We start from the raw sequence: 20,173 nt of genomic DNA, 5'->3' as shown, positions 1-20,173 counted from the left end.
TCTTCGTCAGCTGAAATAGTAGCTCTTATTATTTTATGTCCTTCAAAATTCTCGCATTCCCGTTTTAAATAATTTGCAAAAGGCGCTCTTTTAACGATAAGTTGATAGGCTTTATTGTTTATTATTTCATCCAACAATGAGAATCTATTTTCATTTGAAGATTCAGCACTATGGGCTGTATCTGTGTCTGAGTTATCCATTTCAACGTTTTCATTGTTCTTATTTCCTGTTGATATAATTTTATTTACTTGTGGGTTTTCTGTAACCTCATTGTTATCGAGAATTTGCAAAGTTTCATTTATTACATTTTCATCAACTATGTCTGGGTTAAATTCAGCTAAAAATTGGTCGATATCAAAATCTATGTCACCGGGATTATTTATATTTGATTCTGTTTCAATTGCATTAATATTTATTCGACTTAAAGAATCGGCAATATTCATTTTACCGGGTTTATATTTTATAGTATAGTTAAATTCTTCTAATTTTAATCTCCATCGTAATAATTTGGAGTTGGGTTCCTTTAAATTAAATAACCATATTAGGGGTCTATGGTCGCATAAAATTTCAAAAGATCTGCCGTATAAATAAGGTCTAAATGTTTTACAAGCCCATACAATTGCTAAAAGTTCTTTTTCTATCGTAGAATATTTTTGCTCTGTTTGATTAAGAGTTCTTGAGGCATATGCTACGGGTAAATCATTTGGGACTTTTCCTTGTGACAAAATTGCACCTAAGGCTATATTTGAAGCGTCTGTAGTTAATATAAATGGTTTTGAAAAATCTGGATATTTTAAAATTGGAGCATTAATTAAAAGTTCTTTAAGATGATTAAAAGATTTCTTAAATTCTGGAGTGTGTATAACTTTTGCATGTTTCTTTAGACACATAGTTAAAGGTTTAGCTATTTTGGCGAAATTTTGGATAAATCTTCTGTAATATCCTGCTAATCCTAAAAATGACTTTATTTCTTTTTGTGTAGTAGGAATAGGAAAGTTTTTGACTGCATTTATTTTTTCTGGATTTGGTCGTACTCCGTCTTTTGGTATAATACGACCTAAATATGCCACTTCTGTTCGTAAAAATTCTGATTTATCTAGCTGTATTTTTAAATTAGATTTTCTTAGTCTTTCAAAAATTGCTTTCAGTCTTTTAACATGTTCTTGCAATGATGAGGAAAAAACAATTATATCATCTAAATATATATAGCATATTTCATTCTGATATCCTCTTAATACATTTTCACAACCAGAGGGCACAAGAAGCAGAGGACGACCACGAATGAGATGGATTGATGATGTGGAAGAAGACCTACAGATTCTAGGGGTTAGAAGATGGAGGGAAGTTGCCAGGAATCGACAGGAGTGGCGACTTCTTTGTGAGCAGGCCAAGATCCACAACGGATTGTCGAGCCACTTATGATGATGATCCTCTTAATACATTATTCATAACTTTCTGAAAAGTAGCTGGGGCATTTTTCAATCCAAACGGCATACGTAAAAATTCATAATGTCCTGTCTCTGTGGAAAATGCTGTTTTTGGTACATCGGCTGGTTCCATTTCTATCTGGTGGAAACCATTTGCTAAATCTAAAGTAGTAAAATATTGAGCTCTTCCTAGACCATCTAGAATATTATCTATTAATGGCAAGGGAAATTTATTTTCTATTGTATTTTCATTCAGTTTGCGGTAATCTATAACTATTCTATATTTCTTTTGGTTACTTGCATCCATTTTCTTCTCTATTACCCAGATGGATGAATTAAAAGGCGAGTTTGAATCTTGTATTATTCCATTTTTTAACATATCATTTATTTGTGTACTAACTTCTTTTTTATAAACTTCCGGATATCTATAATTCCTCGTGTAAACCGAAGTATCATTAACTAAATCTATTTTATGCTTTATTTCATTCGTAAAACTAAGGGGCGTTCCGTCTATATAAAAAATATCTGTCTATTGATGACATAATTTACTTATGGCTTGGTATTCTTTGTCGTCGAAATAATTAAGTCTGAGTTTCTTAAAGTGTGAACTGGAAATGTTTCATCGTTATATCTTTTTCTTTCATTATATCTTGTATATATTCTTCTTTTATTGTTATTGTATCTTCTATACATTCTTCTTTTATTCCCATTATATCTTCTATCATAATTATTATATAGTCTTCTATTATCGTTATATCTCCTTTTTTTATTTTTATTATATCTTACATCATAAGTATTATAAATTCTATCATTGTATCTTAAATTATTATTATGTCGTTCTCTTATGTCATTATAACTCGTTATTTTATGATGAAATAAATTATTTGGAGAACGTCTATCATTTCTAAAATTACTTCGTAAACTAAAGTTATTGGAACTTGTATCCATTGGCTCAGGTCGCATTGAATTTCTGCTTTGATTTTGGGTAGGAATAGATGGCTGATATCTAGGTATATTTGGAAATTGTCTTTGAAATTGGTTACCATTATTATTATTAAAACCATTGTTCGAAAACTTTGGACGATTTTGAAAATTATTATTTGGATTTCTGAAAAAATTATTATTTCTGAATTGACTAGAACTTTGGGAAGAATGTCGATTTGGAAAATTATTATAATTCGAAAAATTATTATTTCGAGAAAAATTATTTCTATTTGGAAATGAAGAGTGTTGTGAATTATTATTTGAATTTCTATTGGAATTATTATAGGATCGAGAATTATTAAAATTTGAGGGTTTCGTATTATTACTTCGATTTTTAAAAGTAATAAAATTTTCTTCTTCTTTAGCAAAAGCCATTGCTTGTTCTATTGAATCAGGATTCTTTAATCTGACTACTAACTGCATGTGATAATTAAGGCCATTTATAAAAGTTTTAAGACAAAGATCTTCATATTGTTGAATTTTTAATATTTTTACATTTAATTGGTCATTAGACATATTTATTTTTGAACAAAGAATGCTTCTAGCATCCTGGATTCTTAAACCAAAATTTTGTGCATTTTCGTTTCTTTCTGGTTTCATTGAAATTATATCTTGTATTAAACAATCAATTGATCTCTGATCAGAAAATGTTACTATACGAGAATCTTTAATTTTTGCCCAAGAATCAAGTTCTGTTCTTGATGCAATAAGGTCTGCTGCTCTGTCAGTTAATTTACTTAAAACAGTATCAAAAAGACAAACATTTATAGGATTATTTGCATCTCTATTGCTATGATTATTCAAAAAATTTTCACATGATTTAATAAATCTATTTAATTGTTTCGGATTGCCATCAAAAGTAGGAATATTATCTGCTTGATATTTGATTAATTGAAAATTAGGTTGAGCCATCTCGTTAAATGTTAAATTTACTAAATTATCTAAAATGTCCTCCACAGTGAATCAAAAAATATATAATATATAGGTAAAAATATGGATTTTGGTAAAATAGGAAACACTTACATGAATATTTTCATTTTCTATAGACTTCAGACTATTTTTGTTCTTCCGTCTGCACCAATAGGATTCTGGACGGTGCTGGTTCCTTCTCCCTGGTCTTGGCTTCTCCAATGGGTTGTGGACAATGTTTGTTCCTAGCCCTGGACGTTTGGCTGTTACCGTACCCGAAATGTAGATTTTTCCGTTAATCTTTAAAAAGAAAAATTGCACACGAAATTCGGCAAGGTTAACACGAACACTGTACAATTTCGAAAAATCCGAATGACTGCGCCAGTTACGAAGTTCAAAGCCGAAAACGGTTTTTTAAAAAATTAATTTTCGTAACAAAATTTATTTATTGAGAACGTACAAAGATAAATGGAGAAATAATTAATAACATAAGGTATGCTGATGACACTGTGATTCTAGCAAATAGCATGGAGGAACTGAGTTGCCTAATGAGTAAGATACAAAAAACAAGTGCACAATACGGACTCAGACTAAATATCACAAAAACCAAATGGATGTTAGTAAGCAAAACCCAACAACCACCACAGCAACTGATATTAGACAATGAAAGAATTGAACACGTGGATTCGTACATCTACTTGGGAACAACAGTTAACTCAAATTGGGATCAAGCGAAGGAAATACGTATAAGAGTAGAAAAGGCAAGAGCATCGTTCACTAGCATGAAGCAAATTTTCACCTCTAAAAGCCTCACCCTACCTCTCAAAATTCGACTTCTGAAATGTTATGTATTCCCGGTTTTGTTATATGGAATGGAGGCGTGGACAATGACCGCAACATTGATGAAAAAAGTAGAGGCCTTCGAAATGTGGGCTTACCGACGTATATTACGTATATCCTGGACTGAGCACGTGACCAACGAAGAGGTACTACGCCGGATATGTAAAGAGAGAGAGGTAGGAATAAGTATAAAGAAAAGAAAGTTGGAATACTTGGGTCACGTTATGAGACATAATAAATATAGAGTACTACAACTGATCGTTCAAGGGAAAATAGACAGCAGAAGGGGTCCAGGGAGGAGAAGACACTCGTGGCTCCAAAACTTGCGGCAATGGTTCGGATTATCATCTGCTGAACTATTCAGATCTGCCGTAAACAAAGTCAGAATAGCCATGTTGATTGCCAACGTTCGGAACGGACAAGGTACATGAAGAAGAAGAGAACGTACAGGTATGGTAACAACTACAAAACAAAAAGCTCTTAATCTAATTAAACACTGGTATATATAGTCTTTCTATATGTCGTCACACATTGGATAATCCAGGGACGTAACTCATGCAAAAGTAGCAGGAAACCAAGTACGGTAAATATGCTGGCTGTGGCACAATGACGATACTGTTTTCAATTTAAAAACTCAGTGACACTTTTGCGAAGGTCAAAATTTAATAATTTCAGAATAAGCTTAACTGACACGTTTCACACCAAAAACATCCGACAAAATTGCATGGCATCAACCAACCGATATGCAGACATCCTCAGCAACTCTCCACTTCTTCGGTTTTTATCGGTTATTGGCGTGCTGGGACCTTGTATCACTTAAATACATTTTTTTTACTCAAAGTAGTCTCGCAAAATACCACAGTCGACATTTTAAATTTTTCGGAGCACACAATTTTAATTGTCACACAAAATTTCATACAAATTAATATTAATCAAATTAATAATTATTAACACTAAGTTATAATTAATATGTATCTGTCAAAAACAAAATAAAAATGCAGAATGGCTAACAATATCTACATAAATTGAGAACATGTGTAGCAACATAACAAAAAATATAGAGAAAATTGAATTACGCAGCCCGCCAAATTTGAAAAGTCGCCTTTTTTAAACAAACCCCGTATAAATATGGAGCTCGCTTAAGGTATATTCCCTTTAACATATTTCCTAAACCGTAATACTTAAATTGATAAATTTTTGAGTAACTAGACTAAGGCACCTGTCCGTTGTTTTCCCGTACACTAGCCCAAAATAGTGAAGAGAAGCGAGTTCTGGGTACGCTGTGGCAAAATTCTAAACGATGTGTGCAGTGTTGTAATGTTATGATATAAATATGGAAAATTTGCGGAAAAGTTCTAAATCATCAGACGCAAGAAGTAATTCATAACGTTTTAAAATATACAAAGAATCAAGCAGAAAATGGGCAATTGTTAATAAATTTCAGGAAAGTGCAGGAACGTGTTGCTGCTATGACAGGTATTTGTGTAGGTATCACTCAATAATTATTAGTTTTAACCTAAACTAATTTTAAGGTTTCAGTGTCGTGAATTTTCACATAACGGAGAAAACAGCACCAACAATTCACAAACAAAACGAAAATTGGAGATTATTACGATGAAATAAATTCTGAAAACTCATAAGAAGAGGTTGATAGAAACATGTAAATTTATTGGTCTTAAATTTCATGAACTTGATTCAGTCATTTGGTGACGACAATTTAAGAACGAAACTATGAAATCCGACATTACTGAAAACATTTAATTGTCTTCAGTGCATTATCATAGCAAAACACTCATTAGTAAATAGTTTCAGTATGTATAGTTTTTCTTCTAACAGTTGTTTTTAATATTTTATATTGAATTCAGTCTGAGATTAAAGTAGTTAATGTTTTTAGGCTTCACTTTTTTCGGGCATGCGTATTTCCAAGGTTAAATCCCAAATTAATAAGCCTATTTTATGGCTCTGAATACGTCTAGTATGCTGTATTTCAACCTCCCTATGTAATACATTATTTCTGGATGTAATTAAAATAAAAATTAGGATTTTCTCACTAAACCAATTGTTATTATGAACACAGCTGTTTATTCCTTCCCTCAAGAACCTAATAAAGATATCTATATCGTCGCTCAAAGTTCTAATTAGACTGAGAGGTTATATAAGGAAGCGAACGCAACAAATTCGTTCACTTTTAGTTCCGATATGGCAGCAGACGTAAGTTTAGTTATGGTGAAACCCGTATTTTCTTAGGTAAGTTTAATTATTCCTTGTTAATTTAGCTGAACTAGTTATACAAAAAGATTTTTATCATCCTAGAGTTTCAAGGCTAGGCTCCATACCGAACCGAACCATCCCAGTCATTACTTCTTCACACCTTCTGTTCTACCATTTCATTTCTGCTGACGGGGTAAATGTATCCTTAATTTCTGTCTTCATCTGAGCCTTGTATCTGCTTGTAACACTTCGTCGATTCTGACCTCCAGAGGTCGTCAACACGTAACACAGTGAGTGTAAATAAATTTTATTGACTATTTGTCTTTTCACCGTTTATTACAGACGTATTTATATATTACGTCTTGTGACTTAATTAGTTAAATTATAGGGTTCATTTTATATAAATTGAAAAGTAAAGCATTTTTTTTTATGTTATTAAAAGAATGTTTTTCGTCATTCTTTGATGTATTGTATCTTAAAAGAAACTAGAAGTTTTTGGTTTCACAAAAGATTAGTCTTAAGTATTTTATTTATCATTTGCTTGCAGAGTTTATAATCTTTTATTTCAGTTGTTTTAAGACAGTAATCTGTGTAAGTATAAGTTTATTGACGACAATATGTGTCTATACATTTTTTTTTATATTAGTATGTATTTGTTTATTTTTTTGAATTTTAATAAATATTGCTTTAGGCTGCATTAAAAAATTATTTGAGATCAAGAAATGTAACGTTTAAATTAAACGATGTGATGGGACTACGTGATTAACTTTTTTATAAATTTTCATCTGAAGAATGAAAAATTTATGTGAGAAAACAATCCAAATTGTAGACGAATTTATCAATAAACAATCTTTGTTTGATGAAGTCTTTTATCAGATATTAATAAATCTTGATGAAGATTCCGATAACTGATAATGAACCTTACAATGAAACAACGGATAAAGAACCTGATTGATACATATGTACAAAATTTCTTACATATTTTCTGTAATTTAATAAAAGCATTCTACAAAATCAATATTTTTATTATTACCTGATTACCGAAGCGGTCAATACTCATATCATTAAGTGCCATTAAGGAGTTCATAAAATTGATAACGACAAGGACAAAATCGGCTGAAAAATTCAAAACTTTATATTATTCAATGCAATTTAATATTTGAATTAGTTGAATTTCGTGGGTCAGGTAGGTACTTTGTTTAACGTGAATTTTAACGATAATTACATGAGAAAATCAGTGATTTAAAGAAAAGATTAGAATAAAAGATGGTGAAAGACCGATTTTTTTTTTTTTCATTTTCCAATTGTCTTTGGGTCCATCTTTTCCTTCAATGTACTTTATAAAATGAAAGTTAAAAGTTCATAACAAACAATGAGTAATCAGAAACTGTATTCTAATTGAAAATAAAATTATTGCAACAAACTATCGGACAACACTTGACAAAAATGTTATTAATTTGATAAATATGTGCATCTCCGACATGTACTTCCTTTTATATCATCTGTGCACTTCGCGGCTCTTCGTTGTCTTGGGCTAGGTATATTTCTTAAAAATGGCAAACGGGCGACATTTTCTAAGATATTTTCAGATAGGAACACCATGTTGTATCTCATTTAGGGTATTCGTGTCTACTATCTTTCTCTTGTATCCATAACGTGTCTAAACCTGAACTGTATGCTACTAATATCATATTAAATTATTATAGCCAATTTGATCGAACGTTTGATAATCGGACACGGTACCAAAAGAAGAAAATATTATATTCCAGAGTTTTAACAATTCTGACGTGTATAATATTTAAGAACGTTTTGTGTTTGTAACACTTTAACGTTTTATTGACTATAAAAACGTTTTCAAATATTAATATTAGTGTGATGAGGAGTAGTATTTCGAGTCTTACATAATATTGGAAAAGTCAGTAAATAGTAGATTAGAATTAAATAATATAAAATATTTAATACTTATTTGAGTCAAGATTACACTACAGTGTACTGATTATTAAAGCCACGCTTCTACTGGATAAGCAGTAGGGTGATTTGAATAATCCATTTAACATTCGATTAACAAATCAGAATAAACGAGTAAAGGTGTATCGTTATTCTCCCTTAACTACTTAACATTGAAAAGAACGCACCTGCTCACAAATAATGCATTGTTCCTAGCATTACTGAGCCATAGTTATGAAATACATAGTATGCAGCAAATGAACAATGACAACAGCGCTAGTTTTACAAAAATGCGGAAGTCAAATTGCGTGCCAATGCAAACCACTGTCCTCTGGGAAATTTAAAGATTGATATCGACCCTCCCAACGAAAACTGTCGTAAACAATTTGCAAGAAAATGTTCTTGATTACGCTTGCAATTTCTGAATCTTTTGTTAGCATTGCATCAAAAAATGGAAGGCCGTAGCTACAGTTTGATAATACAGAGATACTCTAAACTCACAAAAATTCAACATAAGAAAGATCAGTATTCAGTATATACTGCTTATGACAATACAGAACCCGAGAAAAGAACTAAAACAATAAAAGAAATTTACAGTAGCCATGTTTTATATGACTTGTTATATATCTAAAAGATACTAATAAAGAACTGTCAAAAAGTAATATATCGTTTTTAACAATATTCATTGATTTGCAGAAGGTAATGATTAAAGAAGGCATTAGTAATGTCCAAGTCAAAAGTAAGTAACTTTTATTACAACAGTGAGATGGCAATGTATAATTTTACTATTTACGACTTGGGCAATAATCAAGGATATTGCTACGTATGGCCTGAACAAATATCAAAAAGAACACCAAATGAAATTGCAAGCTGTTTATGGAATTTTTTAAAAAGTGCAAAACAAGATGGCATTCGAAAAGTCCTATTATATTTTGACAATTGCGGAGGGCAAAACCATAATTGTTTTATGTTTTCGATGTTTGATCATGCATCGGTGACTTTGGATCTGGAAATATCACACCGTTTCCTTGAGATTGACCACACTCAGAACGAAAATGACAGCATGCACGCTGAGATAGAAATTAAAATGAACGACATTCGACTATTTATACTCCTGACCAGTGGATTAGCCTCATCAAAATGGCAGAAGTTACTTTTGCCATTTTGATGAAAAAGAGGTTAGTCTTTGTATGTGGGTATATTTTGTTTTATAAAAACCCTTAAAAGGGCAACATTAAAAGCACGAACGTTTTCGGAACAACTGTTCCATCATCAGGATAAAATACCTAAAATAAGTATAAACCATTTAATTACAGCAAACGTGGTTTAAAATTGCTGTAATTAAATGGTTTATACTTATTTTAGGTATTTTAACCTGATGATGGAACAGTTGTTCCGAAAACGTTCGTGCTTTTAATGTTGCCCTTTTAAGGGTTTTTATAAAACAAAATATACCCACATACAAAGACTAACCTCTTTTTGTTATACGTGGTATACAGCCAGCTGCAGGAATTATTTTCCTTGTGGATTTTGATGAAGACTTTTTTAGTTTTAAACCAATAGTTCAGAAACAGAACTGGAAGAAAACTAAAACTACGGAGGTGTTAAAGATAGGCAAAATTAGGGAACTTCACTTTGATCTAAAGAATCCTTATAAAGTTTATTTTACCTACAGTTTTGTAGAATATTACACAGAGCTCGACATCACAACATCAAAGTTACGTAAACCCAAAGAATAAAAAGTAGCCCGTTTATACTAAGGACTTTTACCAATTGATATTAAAAAATTAAATGGTCTGTTAAGTTTATGTAAACCCAATTTATACCAGCAATGTACCATGGGATGATGGTGAACTCGCTGCGACCTGCAGTGTTCTATAGATCACGAAACTGGTTCCGAATCTGAATATTAGCGATTTATTTTACTAAGCAATTAGTTGCTAATTCTTATTATAAGTTACATAATACAATTATAAAAAATTGAAAAAAATAAAATATTTATTAGTTTTAATTCTCTAATTATTATAGTATGTTGTTTATAAATGAAATTTTTGTCAACGAAGACTGTAGTAACTCATTCAAAATCCAAAATCTTTATTCATTTACAATAATTCTAATTGCACACATATTTACTAGGTGAAAAAATGAGAAACGTGGTAGTGATAATTAGAAGATTACAGAACATCAATTTTCACAATAATTTTGTTACGATAAATATCATGGCCTAAAATAACTGTAAATATATTATGACTAATTCTGTTTTGTTGTAGAAATTTCGGCGAAGGATCTAGACCCAAATTATGATGAATCATCCGATTCGAGGTGTCCAGGTAGACCGAAATAAAACCGGTCTGAGCTTCTGGGGAGATCGCCGCCGTTCTCGAATAACAGGACTTCATATATAATAACGGAACTGTAATTGAAGGGGATCGGTTAATTTTGAAGAGGACGCGCTCGCGATTTTAATTGTTACGTTCGCCTAAAATAAATTATGTATTCTTAGTGGTGAATAAACTTATATAAATTATTGTGCTTTTTAATAAATTAAAATAAGAACCTTTTAATAAAGACATTATAAATTAAATAAAGACATAGCAGTTAAATAAATTTCATTACAATTTTTAAACTCAATTATCTCGGCATGACTGATTTTGAGTTACGACTATTTTCGTTGAGAGGGTTGATATGTGAGTTGTTAAAATCAACAAATATTTCGTTGATTTTGCCTACTACTAGCTTGTACATTTTTTTTTGCAAAATATATCTATCTATGCTTTACAATCTGCACTGGTAGAAAGAAGTACAGATTAGATTAGAATACTTCTTTTATATTTATAAGGCCACCGCCAGTTTATATATTCCGCATAAATTACCAAAGAATGGCTTTTATTTATCTCTTTTTAAAATAATATATAATTCTATGATGTGGATACTACAAACTTACCAAATTGACTAAAATAGGAATGCTCAAAAAGCAAGAATAGCATATCAGTCTTGAATTCGAAACTACTTGGAAATTGATAATGCAATTGATGGATACAGTCTAAAAATATCAAAAATGTCGGCTGGATACCCTTCGATCTAGAGTTTGTAAAACAAAACTTCTGGTGTCTCGTTTGAAAAGGATGACCTGCCTGAATCCACTCACGCTCTATTAGGGCTTGAAGACCTAGAACAATAATTCATAATGTTCTCACGTACACGATATTATTTATTCATAAGCTTATATGTTTATAAATAATTAAGCGGTAATAAACTTGAGAAAATATAGTTTGACTTTTCCCTGAAGGGTTTCTTTCTTTCCTATTTGTGAGCACATAAAGTGCCAGTTCTCACTTCTCACTTGTCAAATTGTTCTTTAACATAAATTTTAAAACTTCAGAAATACATTTTAATCATTGATTTGACCTACTCCCTCTCTTGTTCCTCTTGATTTTCCCAGCTTTTGTAGCAATATTACGAAACTAAAAGAACAAAATTCATTTTTATTTACCTCTAACTGTCCTGCAATCTGGATTCAGAATCACCTGAGCTATCGAACTTACAATTAAGGTACTGTCTTGTCCATTAGTACCGTGGACAAGTACTGAAGCTCCATCTTTATCCAAGCATTGGGCCACCAAACAAGAAGCATTTAATGTGTTTTGAATGTGTCCCATCCAGTTACTGCTTCGAGATATCCATTTATCCGATGTTGAAGATGGATCATTGCAAGCTAAAAAAAGGTCAAGAAGTGTAATTTATAGCAAACAACTGTACGTACTTATTACTTCTAGATACTTATCTCTAACAAAATAGTGGACACGGAAGGAGTCTTCTTGAGTACTGCTTTTTTTGCCATTCATCATAAGCAATAAAGCAGTCCGGCAGTTCCTGGGAACGTTATAAAAATAACGGCCAATCCTCCCAATACCAAGCGTGAACCAGAAAGAAAGAGCTCAAAATGAACGATCCGCATCAAACACGGTTTTATTCAGAGCCATTTCTGATAATAATCTCGATCAATATCGAGGGAATTACTGATGACAAAGAAGTTCTACTTTCGCGCATGTGTAAAACTTCTAAATGTGACATTAGGGGAGGCAGCGAACGTTAATAGAGGTGCTGGATAATATGGATATGACACTTAGCAGTAAGATCTCATGAAACCTTGTCAAGAAATGAAACTGCGATGAAAAAGCTGTGACAACCTCTAGTCAAGTTATACCAGACCAAATAGCCCATCAAATACTAGTCAATGGAAAACCAGCCGGAGATCACATCCAGAAAGACCAAAAAATGGTGCCGTGCTGACAACTAACCCCAAAGTGTGCTTTTTTCCCATTGAAAGAACTAAACGTTGGTATCGGATGCATGAAGAACGGTAAGGCAGCAGACGAGGACAACCTATCTGAAGGACAACAAAAATGATTACCTTGCTGAAACCAGGTAAATCTGCCGATGTTGTCAGTAGTTACAGACCAATCTCTTTATTATGCCACCTGTACAAACTTTAGGAAAGAATTCTACTAGAGAGGGTGAAGTCAATGTTCGAGCCTCGTCTGATTCCCGAACAGGCTGGGTTTAGACTGGGAAAGAACTGTACTAACTAAGTCCTACAGCTCACTGAACACATAGAACAGGGACATCAAGACAAACTAATTACAGGTGTGCCATTCGTAGACCTAACCGCAGCGTATAACACTATCGGCCATAGACTACTCCTTGAAAAAGTTAGAGTATTAACAGGAGATAAAAAATTCATAAGCGTCGTAAAATCATTGCTTGAAAACAGGAGACTGTATGTCTCTTTTGAGGGGAAGAAAAGCCGCTGGCGTAACCTCAGTGGCTGCAGTGAAGACCAAAAGAATAAAGATGGAGCCAGCTCAATAAAAACGACTTCTTATGTACATTCGGCCAACGAAAGGACATGGACCACCTGCTCCAGTGCAACAAATGCCAGTGTAGAAGGCCAACACCAAGGTAATAAACTGTGCCCGATACTGGTCACGCTTAGACACGTAACAAAATAGTAACCCAGTCAGTTAGTTATGTTGCTTTACTAGTTTAGAAAAATAAAAGATTCTCCAAAAAAATCTTATTATCATGGGGTCATATTAATATAAAGTAAATGGTTTTGCTTATACAAAATCGTCCATCACTTAAGTAACCACCGTAACCTAGGGGGAAAGTATTGTCATACTTGATTATGAGTACGGAGGACCAGATCTGACCAAACAACTATTAAGACTAATCCAAAAAATAATAGAACAAAACAGAATTCCTCAAGAATGGAGATCAAGCATCCTAATACCTCTCTTCAAAAAGGGAAACAAATCGGGCCCGGAAAATTACAAAGGAATTAATTTATTAAACACAACACTGAAAAATTAACAACCAAAGTGATAACAAATAAACTGAATGAAATTATAACACTAGCAGAAGAACAACAAGGTATTAGTTTGGGAAGATCATGCAAAGGCGCTTTATTTATAATGAGGCAAGTACAAGAGAAATCATTAGAATACAACAAACCGGCATATCTATGTTTCGTGGACCTTAAGAAGGCATTTGACCGGGTCAAATTAAAAGACGTTATCCACTTACTGTACACAAGGGAGATACCTCTAGGAATAATCAAAACGATCGAAAATATCTACCAAAACAACACAATAAAAGTAAAAGTAGAAGAACTAACTGCTCCTGTTGAAGCTGGCAACGGTATAAGACAGGGAGACTCCCTGAGTCCTTTATTGTTCAACCTGATTATGGATGAAATAATACAAAAAGTAAGAATTAAAAAAGAATACCAAATGGGAGAAAAACAACTTAAAATAATCTGCGATGCAGACGACGCGATAGTACTCTCTCAAAGTGAAGATGATTTACAACGTATGCTGTACCAATTTAATATAACCGCCAGAAAATTTAACATGTTAATTTCCCCAAAAAAGACAAAATGTATGGTTACAACAGCAAATTTACTATGATGTAAATTGGAGCTGGAAGATCAGATAATAGAACAAGTGATGGAGTTTAAATATCTAGGCATCGCATTATCTAGCTACGGAAAGCTTGAAAATAAAGTGGAAGATCAAGTGAATAGAGCAAACAGAGCCGCAGGCTGCCTAAATGAAACAATATGGAGATATAAACGTATCGGGAAAGAAACAAAAGGCAGAATTTACAAAACAGTCATCAAACCAACAATGACATACGCGGCAGAAACAAGACCTGACACAGAGAAGACAAAAAGGATGTTAGAAACAGCAAAGATAAAAACACTTAAAAAAATTTATGGTAAGACACTATGGGACAGAGCTAGTACAGATATACGACGTAGATGCAAGGTGGCGAACATCAAGAACTGGTTAAGAAATAAAAGAGTAGAAGGGAACGATCATATAAGCCGAATGACAACAAATAGAGTAGTAAAGACGTCAAGGGTCGGTTCCCCAATAAGAAAACAATCAGTAGGAAGACCACGAAAACGATGGAACGACAACTTACTGGAGGCACATTGAAAAACAGACAGAGTCATGTCTATATAAAAAGAAGAATAAGAAGAAGAATATTATGTTTGCCCAGTCTGTGAAATCAGCACAAGAGATTAGAAGCTAAGAACGGCTTAACTCTTGGTATCAGACGACATACAGTTGCATTAGTCTTCTTTCGGCAAACGGGGAATAAAAAAAAACGACCTCTTTATCCATATATTAGATTGTTTGTACAATCTACAATGTTTCACACTCGTCAATAAGCTATGGAATAAAACGCTAAAATTGTGCCGTAATTTTTTAAATTTAAATTTTCGTTTTAAAAGTTGATGTTTTCAAGATGAAAGGCACGTATGGTGAAAAGAGAGACGAACAAACAGAGCATGCCAAAAGAATCCAAGTGTTGTATCCGCCCAAACAAAAACAAATATAGCTCTATTTAACTGTCTGGTAACTCTTTCCGTAAACATACAATTACCTTCAATAAACTTAGCTAAATGATCCAAAACAGATCCGTCACATTTAGATATCTTATCCAAAGGTTTGAAAACTTTCTTCCATTGATTGTAATACCCGCCTGGTTCAGTACCCCCACCTTTACTCTTGCAATAATTGATATAGTTTGCACTTCTCATATCTATAATGTAACCTTTCTTGTAGGGTCCCAAAACTGAGTTCAATATCTTTTCGTCGGCCTTACACCTTCTGTTGGCGTTGTTCAGCATAGGTTGACTGCTGCGGAGAAGTACTGTGCCATTTTCATGCCTGAAAAGGAAATATTTTATTAACAATATCATCAATTGTGAAAAAGGCAACAGAAAGATGGAGCAACTATTGATATAATCTACTTTAGATCTAAAATTACTAAACACAGGCAAAATAAGTAAATCACAATTTCTAGTGAGAATAATACTACAGAAGCAAACTTTAAAAAATAGATTTTACATCATTAATTTGTGTTTCAGTACGATCGCTTAACAATACAAAAGGTTGTATTTAATTTTTGAGAAATTCAAATATAAACAAATAGATATTTATCCTCTTTTAAATAGGGAATACTTATTTGTTTTTTAGAAAATTAACTTTATATTTCTCAAAATACTTTCTGTTCTGGATGTCCCTTGCTCTCAACATAAGACGAGACCTTCTAAGTGAAATAAACGATTCTGATTAATTAGTCTTCGTCGAAACAGGTACAATTCGACGTTGAAGTAATAGTAGATTGTGAGTTTAAATATTTTTATTTTATTCGCGCACAGTTAATTTTACAAACACTGTTATTTTACAATTTGTGTTGAAAATAACTAAGTTTAAACTGACCATTTTGCTATGCCTGAGAGTCGAGGTAATCGTCTGACTTTGAACTTGTATGAATATGAACTTGTATGTTGAATAATTGTACGTAGAGCGCGTGATGTATTGTCAGACTGATGACTAGAGAGTGTATTTTTACCGGCAAAGAACCAGCAATTTATAGGGTTTCTTAACAAGGGGAAAATTAACGATTTTTTATGGCCTTCTAATTTTTAAATTCAAAGCAATCAAATGTTTTTTATGATCGACTATTAAAACCTTTTAATAAAAATAGAACGACAAAAAATACAGGTGTGTGGTTTAAATTATTTTTGGTAAATTCAAAGCAATAAAATATTTTATGACTAGCTATTAAAATCTTTTAGTGACAATACAAGATGCAGGTGTGTACATGGAGGGTCAATTGATTGTCTTTTTTATAAAACTTGACTCAAATTAAGTAACGACTAGAGTTTGCACTTTGGGTATTGCGTAAATAAAAAAAGGGTCTAATTTATGCAGGTGTAGTATATAATTGTTTGTTTTGCATCGACGTTTTTTATTTTTTTATGTTCTCTTTTGTTGTTTCATTAGACTGGCTTCGCGGGATGTACAAGAATTTGTAGAAGTCTTCAAATATCTTTGTTATTTTATATTTATCCTTCTCTTTCTTATTATTGGTGTCTTTGATTTTGATAATTTTTCGAATATCGAATTTTAGTTTAGAGATATTTTAAGCCTCTGTTGTTTTCTATGACTTGCTCTATTAAGTTCTCGTTCCATTTTCATTAAAAAGTTATTCATAGAATACATTAATACATTTTACGTGTATAATTTATTAAAATTTCTCTTTCATATCGACTAGTAAAAACCTTAAGTACACTTACTTCATTCCACCTGAAAACAAGTTGAGTTAAAATTTAGACATAATTACTAAGCTAAAACCATAAATGATCTTAATGGTGTTTATGATATAATTTATCTGCTAATATCTGCTGTGCAGATTTATTTTAGGATTCAACAGATACGTGTTTGTATCCGCTCCGTGCGTGACTGACGCGACACCTACCGCCTTTAGCTGACAGTTTTGGACCTCCCAATTTAACATATGTTAAATACACACGAAATTGACAATAATTATTAATAATTAGTTTTTAAATTATATTTTTTCCGTTTATGTACAAAATGAATGTAGTATTAAGAACTGGGTTTCTAGAAATTCATCATAATTTATCTTTTCAATCCCAAACGGAAAAGAAAGGAAAAAATCTAGTACTGGCAAATGATGTTTGTCATGTGGAAGAGCATGTAATTAAAAATAATAATAGTTAAAAGTTATTATATAAAAGCTAAAGTCATCAGGCATGCTACAGTTAGCTTGAAGCGTTATGAAAAATCATTTAAGGTATATTATTTAAATTTTTGCCATTTCATATTTACTTTTTCATATGAATAGCACGAATCCATATTTTTCTTTTCTCTAATTTATATGTAATCTTTGGAAACCTATAAAAACTAGACTTACTATTTTATGCTATTATTAGCACAATTGAATATGCAACATGTATTTGCACCTATTTTTAATAAAATTTATGCGTAAAAAGATAGGAAATAGCTAATTGGATATTAAATCTACTTCTTGACAAAGTATGGAAAACTCTACTACAACGTTGGAGAAAAGTTAACTCTAAAGATTGGGTAATAGATGTCGCAAAAAGGAGCTGAGGGTTTGCCTCATGAGATAAAAAAAAAGAATAGACCAGCAAAATTGCCAAAACCAGTTAATTGTTCAGAGTGCTTTTAAAAATGTTCCCGTTATTTCAGCGAAGATTACAGACAAAGACTGTATGTCGTGATTATTGGAAGTTAGAATATATAGGCTAGAAAAAAATTTTTATTGCGCCTATTAAAACGAAGCCACCAAAGAAAGTCGTTGCAGTTCGTCGAAGTTTAAAAATACCACATGCATTTATCAAAAAGTGTTACTTTTCTTTGAATGGTCAAGACATACAGGTATGTGAGAAATTTTTTTGTAAACACTTTGTATATCAGCGTCGTTAATACAAGATGTAAGAAAAACTGATATTCTAGGCTGTTATGTAGATACGGATAAAAGAGGCAAGCATACACCGCCAAATAAAACAAGCAGTGAAACCCGAAAAATTTTGAAGGCTCATATTGAGTCTTTTCCAACCATGGGCCCACATTATATTCGCCAAAGTTCAAAGCGTACATATTTGGACAAAAATTTAGATATAAGAAAAATGTACCAACTTTACATAAATGGCTGTGAGCAGAAGAAACTTTGAAGGTAGTAGCGAAATTACATATCGAAGAATATTTTCTAATGACTATAATTTAAGCTTTTTTGTTCCTAAAAAAGATCAATGTTAAGTTTATAATAAATATGATCCTAATCTAACTAATCCAACTGACAAATCTGATTTAGAAGACAGTTACAGAGAACATCAGAAAAGAAAAGAAGTATGTAATCTTGAAAAACAAAATGATAAAAAAAGATCTAATAAATAACAGGATTTTGTTTCAATTACTTTCGATCTACAGGCCATACTACAGATTCCAAGTGGATTGACTGGACAACTATATTATTCTCGAAAATTATGTGTCTACAATTTGTGTGTATATGAAGCAGCATTACCAAATGCAGCTTACTGTTTTGCCTAGTCAGAAATTAACGGTAGACGAGGAAGTTCTGAAATAGGAAGCATTATTCTCCACTACTTATCAAAATGGGAGGAGTTTGGGTTTAGCAGCCAAAGCGAACACACGTGCAGACAACGACATCGACGAAAATAAATTCGCATATCGGATCGGACCTTTTCACGGTGTCGGAAGTCAAATAATAAATACAAGTGATTAAAGTAAAATATAGATAATAAGTGTTTATAAAAAAGAACTTTCGATTCGTCTACATTGAAAAAAAAACGTAATTTAATTAAAATAGTGAAAGTAGCATTGATAAATAAATTAGGTTTCGGCAAAGTGACAAAAAGATAAGAAATATTTATCGGTTGGTTTTTAAGATCATTAGCCAGATAATTAAGTAAACAATACAACAGGATATCGTAAGTAAGCAGAATTTTAGTTTTAATAGTAATAATAGTAGCTTTGATACAAACAATATAAACATATAGTCAGGGCCGGCTTCTGAGTTTTAGGAATAAAAGTGTTGGAGTATTGGACGCAGCCAGCGCGGGTGTGGGCGGAAATTTGAATTGAGTAGAGTTTTCGCACAACTGCACCCGTGACGCAGTGACTAATAACCCTAGCACAGAAAATTACTATAAATAAAGAACAATGAATTCAGATGAGGAGTTAACTGATGAAGGAAAAAGGAGGAGAGAAGATGATGAATATTACTCCAGGAGATCAAAAAAAACACCGAGAACCCCACAAAAAAGAGAAGAAGAAAACACAAGTGGAATCGACCAAATGATGAAAATGATGAAAGAATTAGCAATGGATGTAAAAGACATAAAAAAAGAACAATATAGATCACGAGACGAAATTACGCAACTAAAGAGGGAAATTACAGAACTAAAAGATCAACAAAGCGACTACAAAGATAAAATAAGAAAGATGCGAGAAACAAACGAAAAAGCTATTAAACAAATAGGCCAATTAGAGAAAGAAATTACCGCAGCAAACGAAAAAATAGAGAAACTGGAGAGGAAAAAAGAGGAAAAATGTAGTAATACAAGGACTAAACATTGACACAAATGATCAAAAACTATTGCAAGAGGCCGTAGAGAACTTTCTAGAAAAAGAACTACAAGTGTCAGTAGATGTAAATGGAGCGAGAAAAATAGGAGAAAATACTACCTTAGTAGAACTTAACAGCGTGAAGAACAAAATTGAAGTAATGAAAAATAAAAATAAACTAAAAAACAAAACAGACGAGCGAATCTACATAAATGATGATATGTCAAAGGAGGAAAGAATTATCCAGAAAGAAATTAGAAGTAAGGCTATGGCAGAGAGATATAATGGAAAAAATGTAAAAATAGGATTCCAGAAGCTAATCATAGATGGAGAAATATGGACATGGAATAACAGCCAACGACA

General features: G+C 32.3%; 1 protein-coding gene across 1 annotated transcript in view; it reads right to left on the bottom strand.

Annotated features, from left to right (window-relative positions):
• Window positions 1–20,173, bottom strand: part of LOC140436969 (myotubularin-related protein 9) — a 44,069-nt gene that overhangs the window by 16,607 nt on the left and 7,289 nt on the right. Inside the window, exons 3-5 of the mRNA XM_072526158.1 lie at window positions 15,273–15,559; window positions 11,812–12,033; window positions 11,263–11,487 (exon numbers count right to left, since the gene is read on the bottom strand). Coding sequence (XP_072382259.1) covers window positions 11,263–11,487; window positions 11,812–12,033; window positions 15,273–15,559 — 734 coding nt within the window. The remainder of the gene's footprint in view (window positions 1–11,262; window positions 11,488–11,811; window positions 12,034–15,272; window positions 15,560–20,173) is intronic.

This window comes from Diabrotica undecimpunctata, chromosome 3 (genome assembly GCF_040954645.1).
Source record: "Diabrotica undecimpunctata isolate CICGRU chromosome 3, icDiaUnde3, whole genome shotgun sequence".
In the NCBI taxonomy this organism is placed as follows: Eukaryota; Metazoa; Arthropoda; class Insecta; order Coleoptera; family Chrysomelidae; genus Diabrotica; species Diabrotica undecimpunctata.
This window is presented reverse-complemented; position numbering and strand designations above follow the sequence as displayed.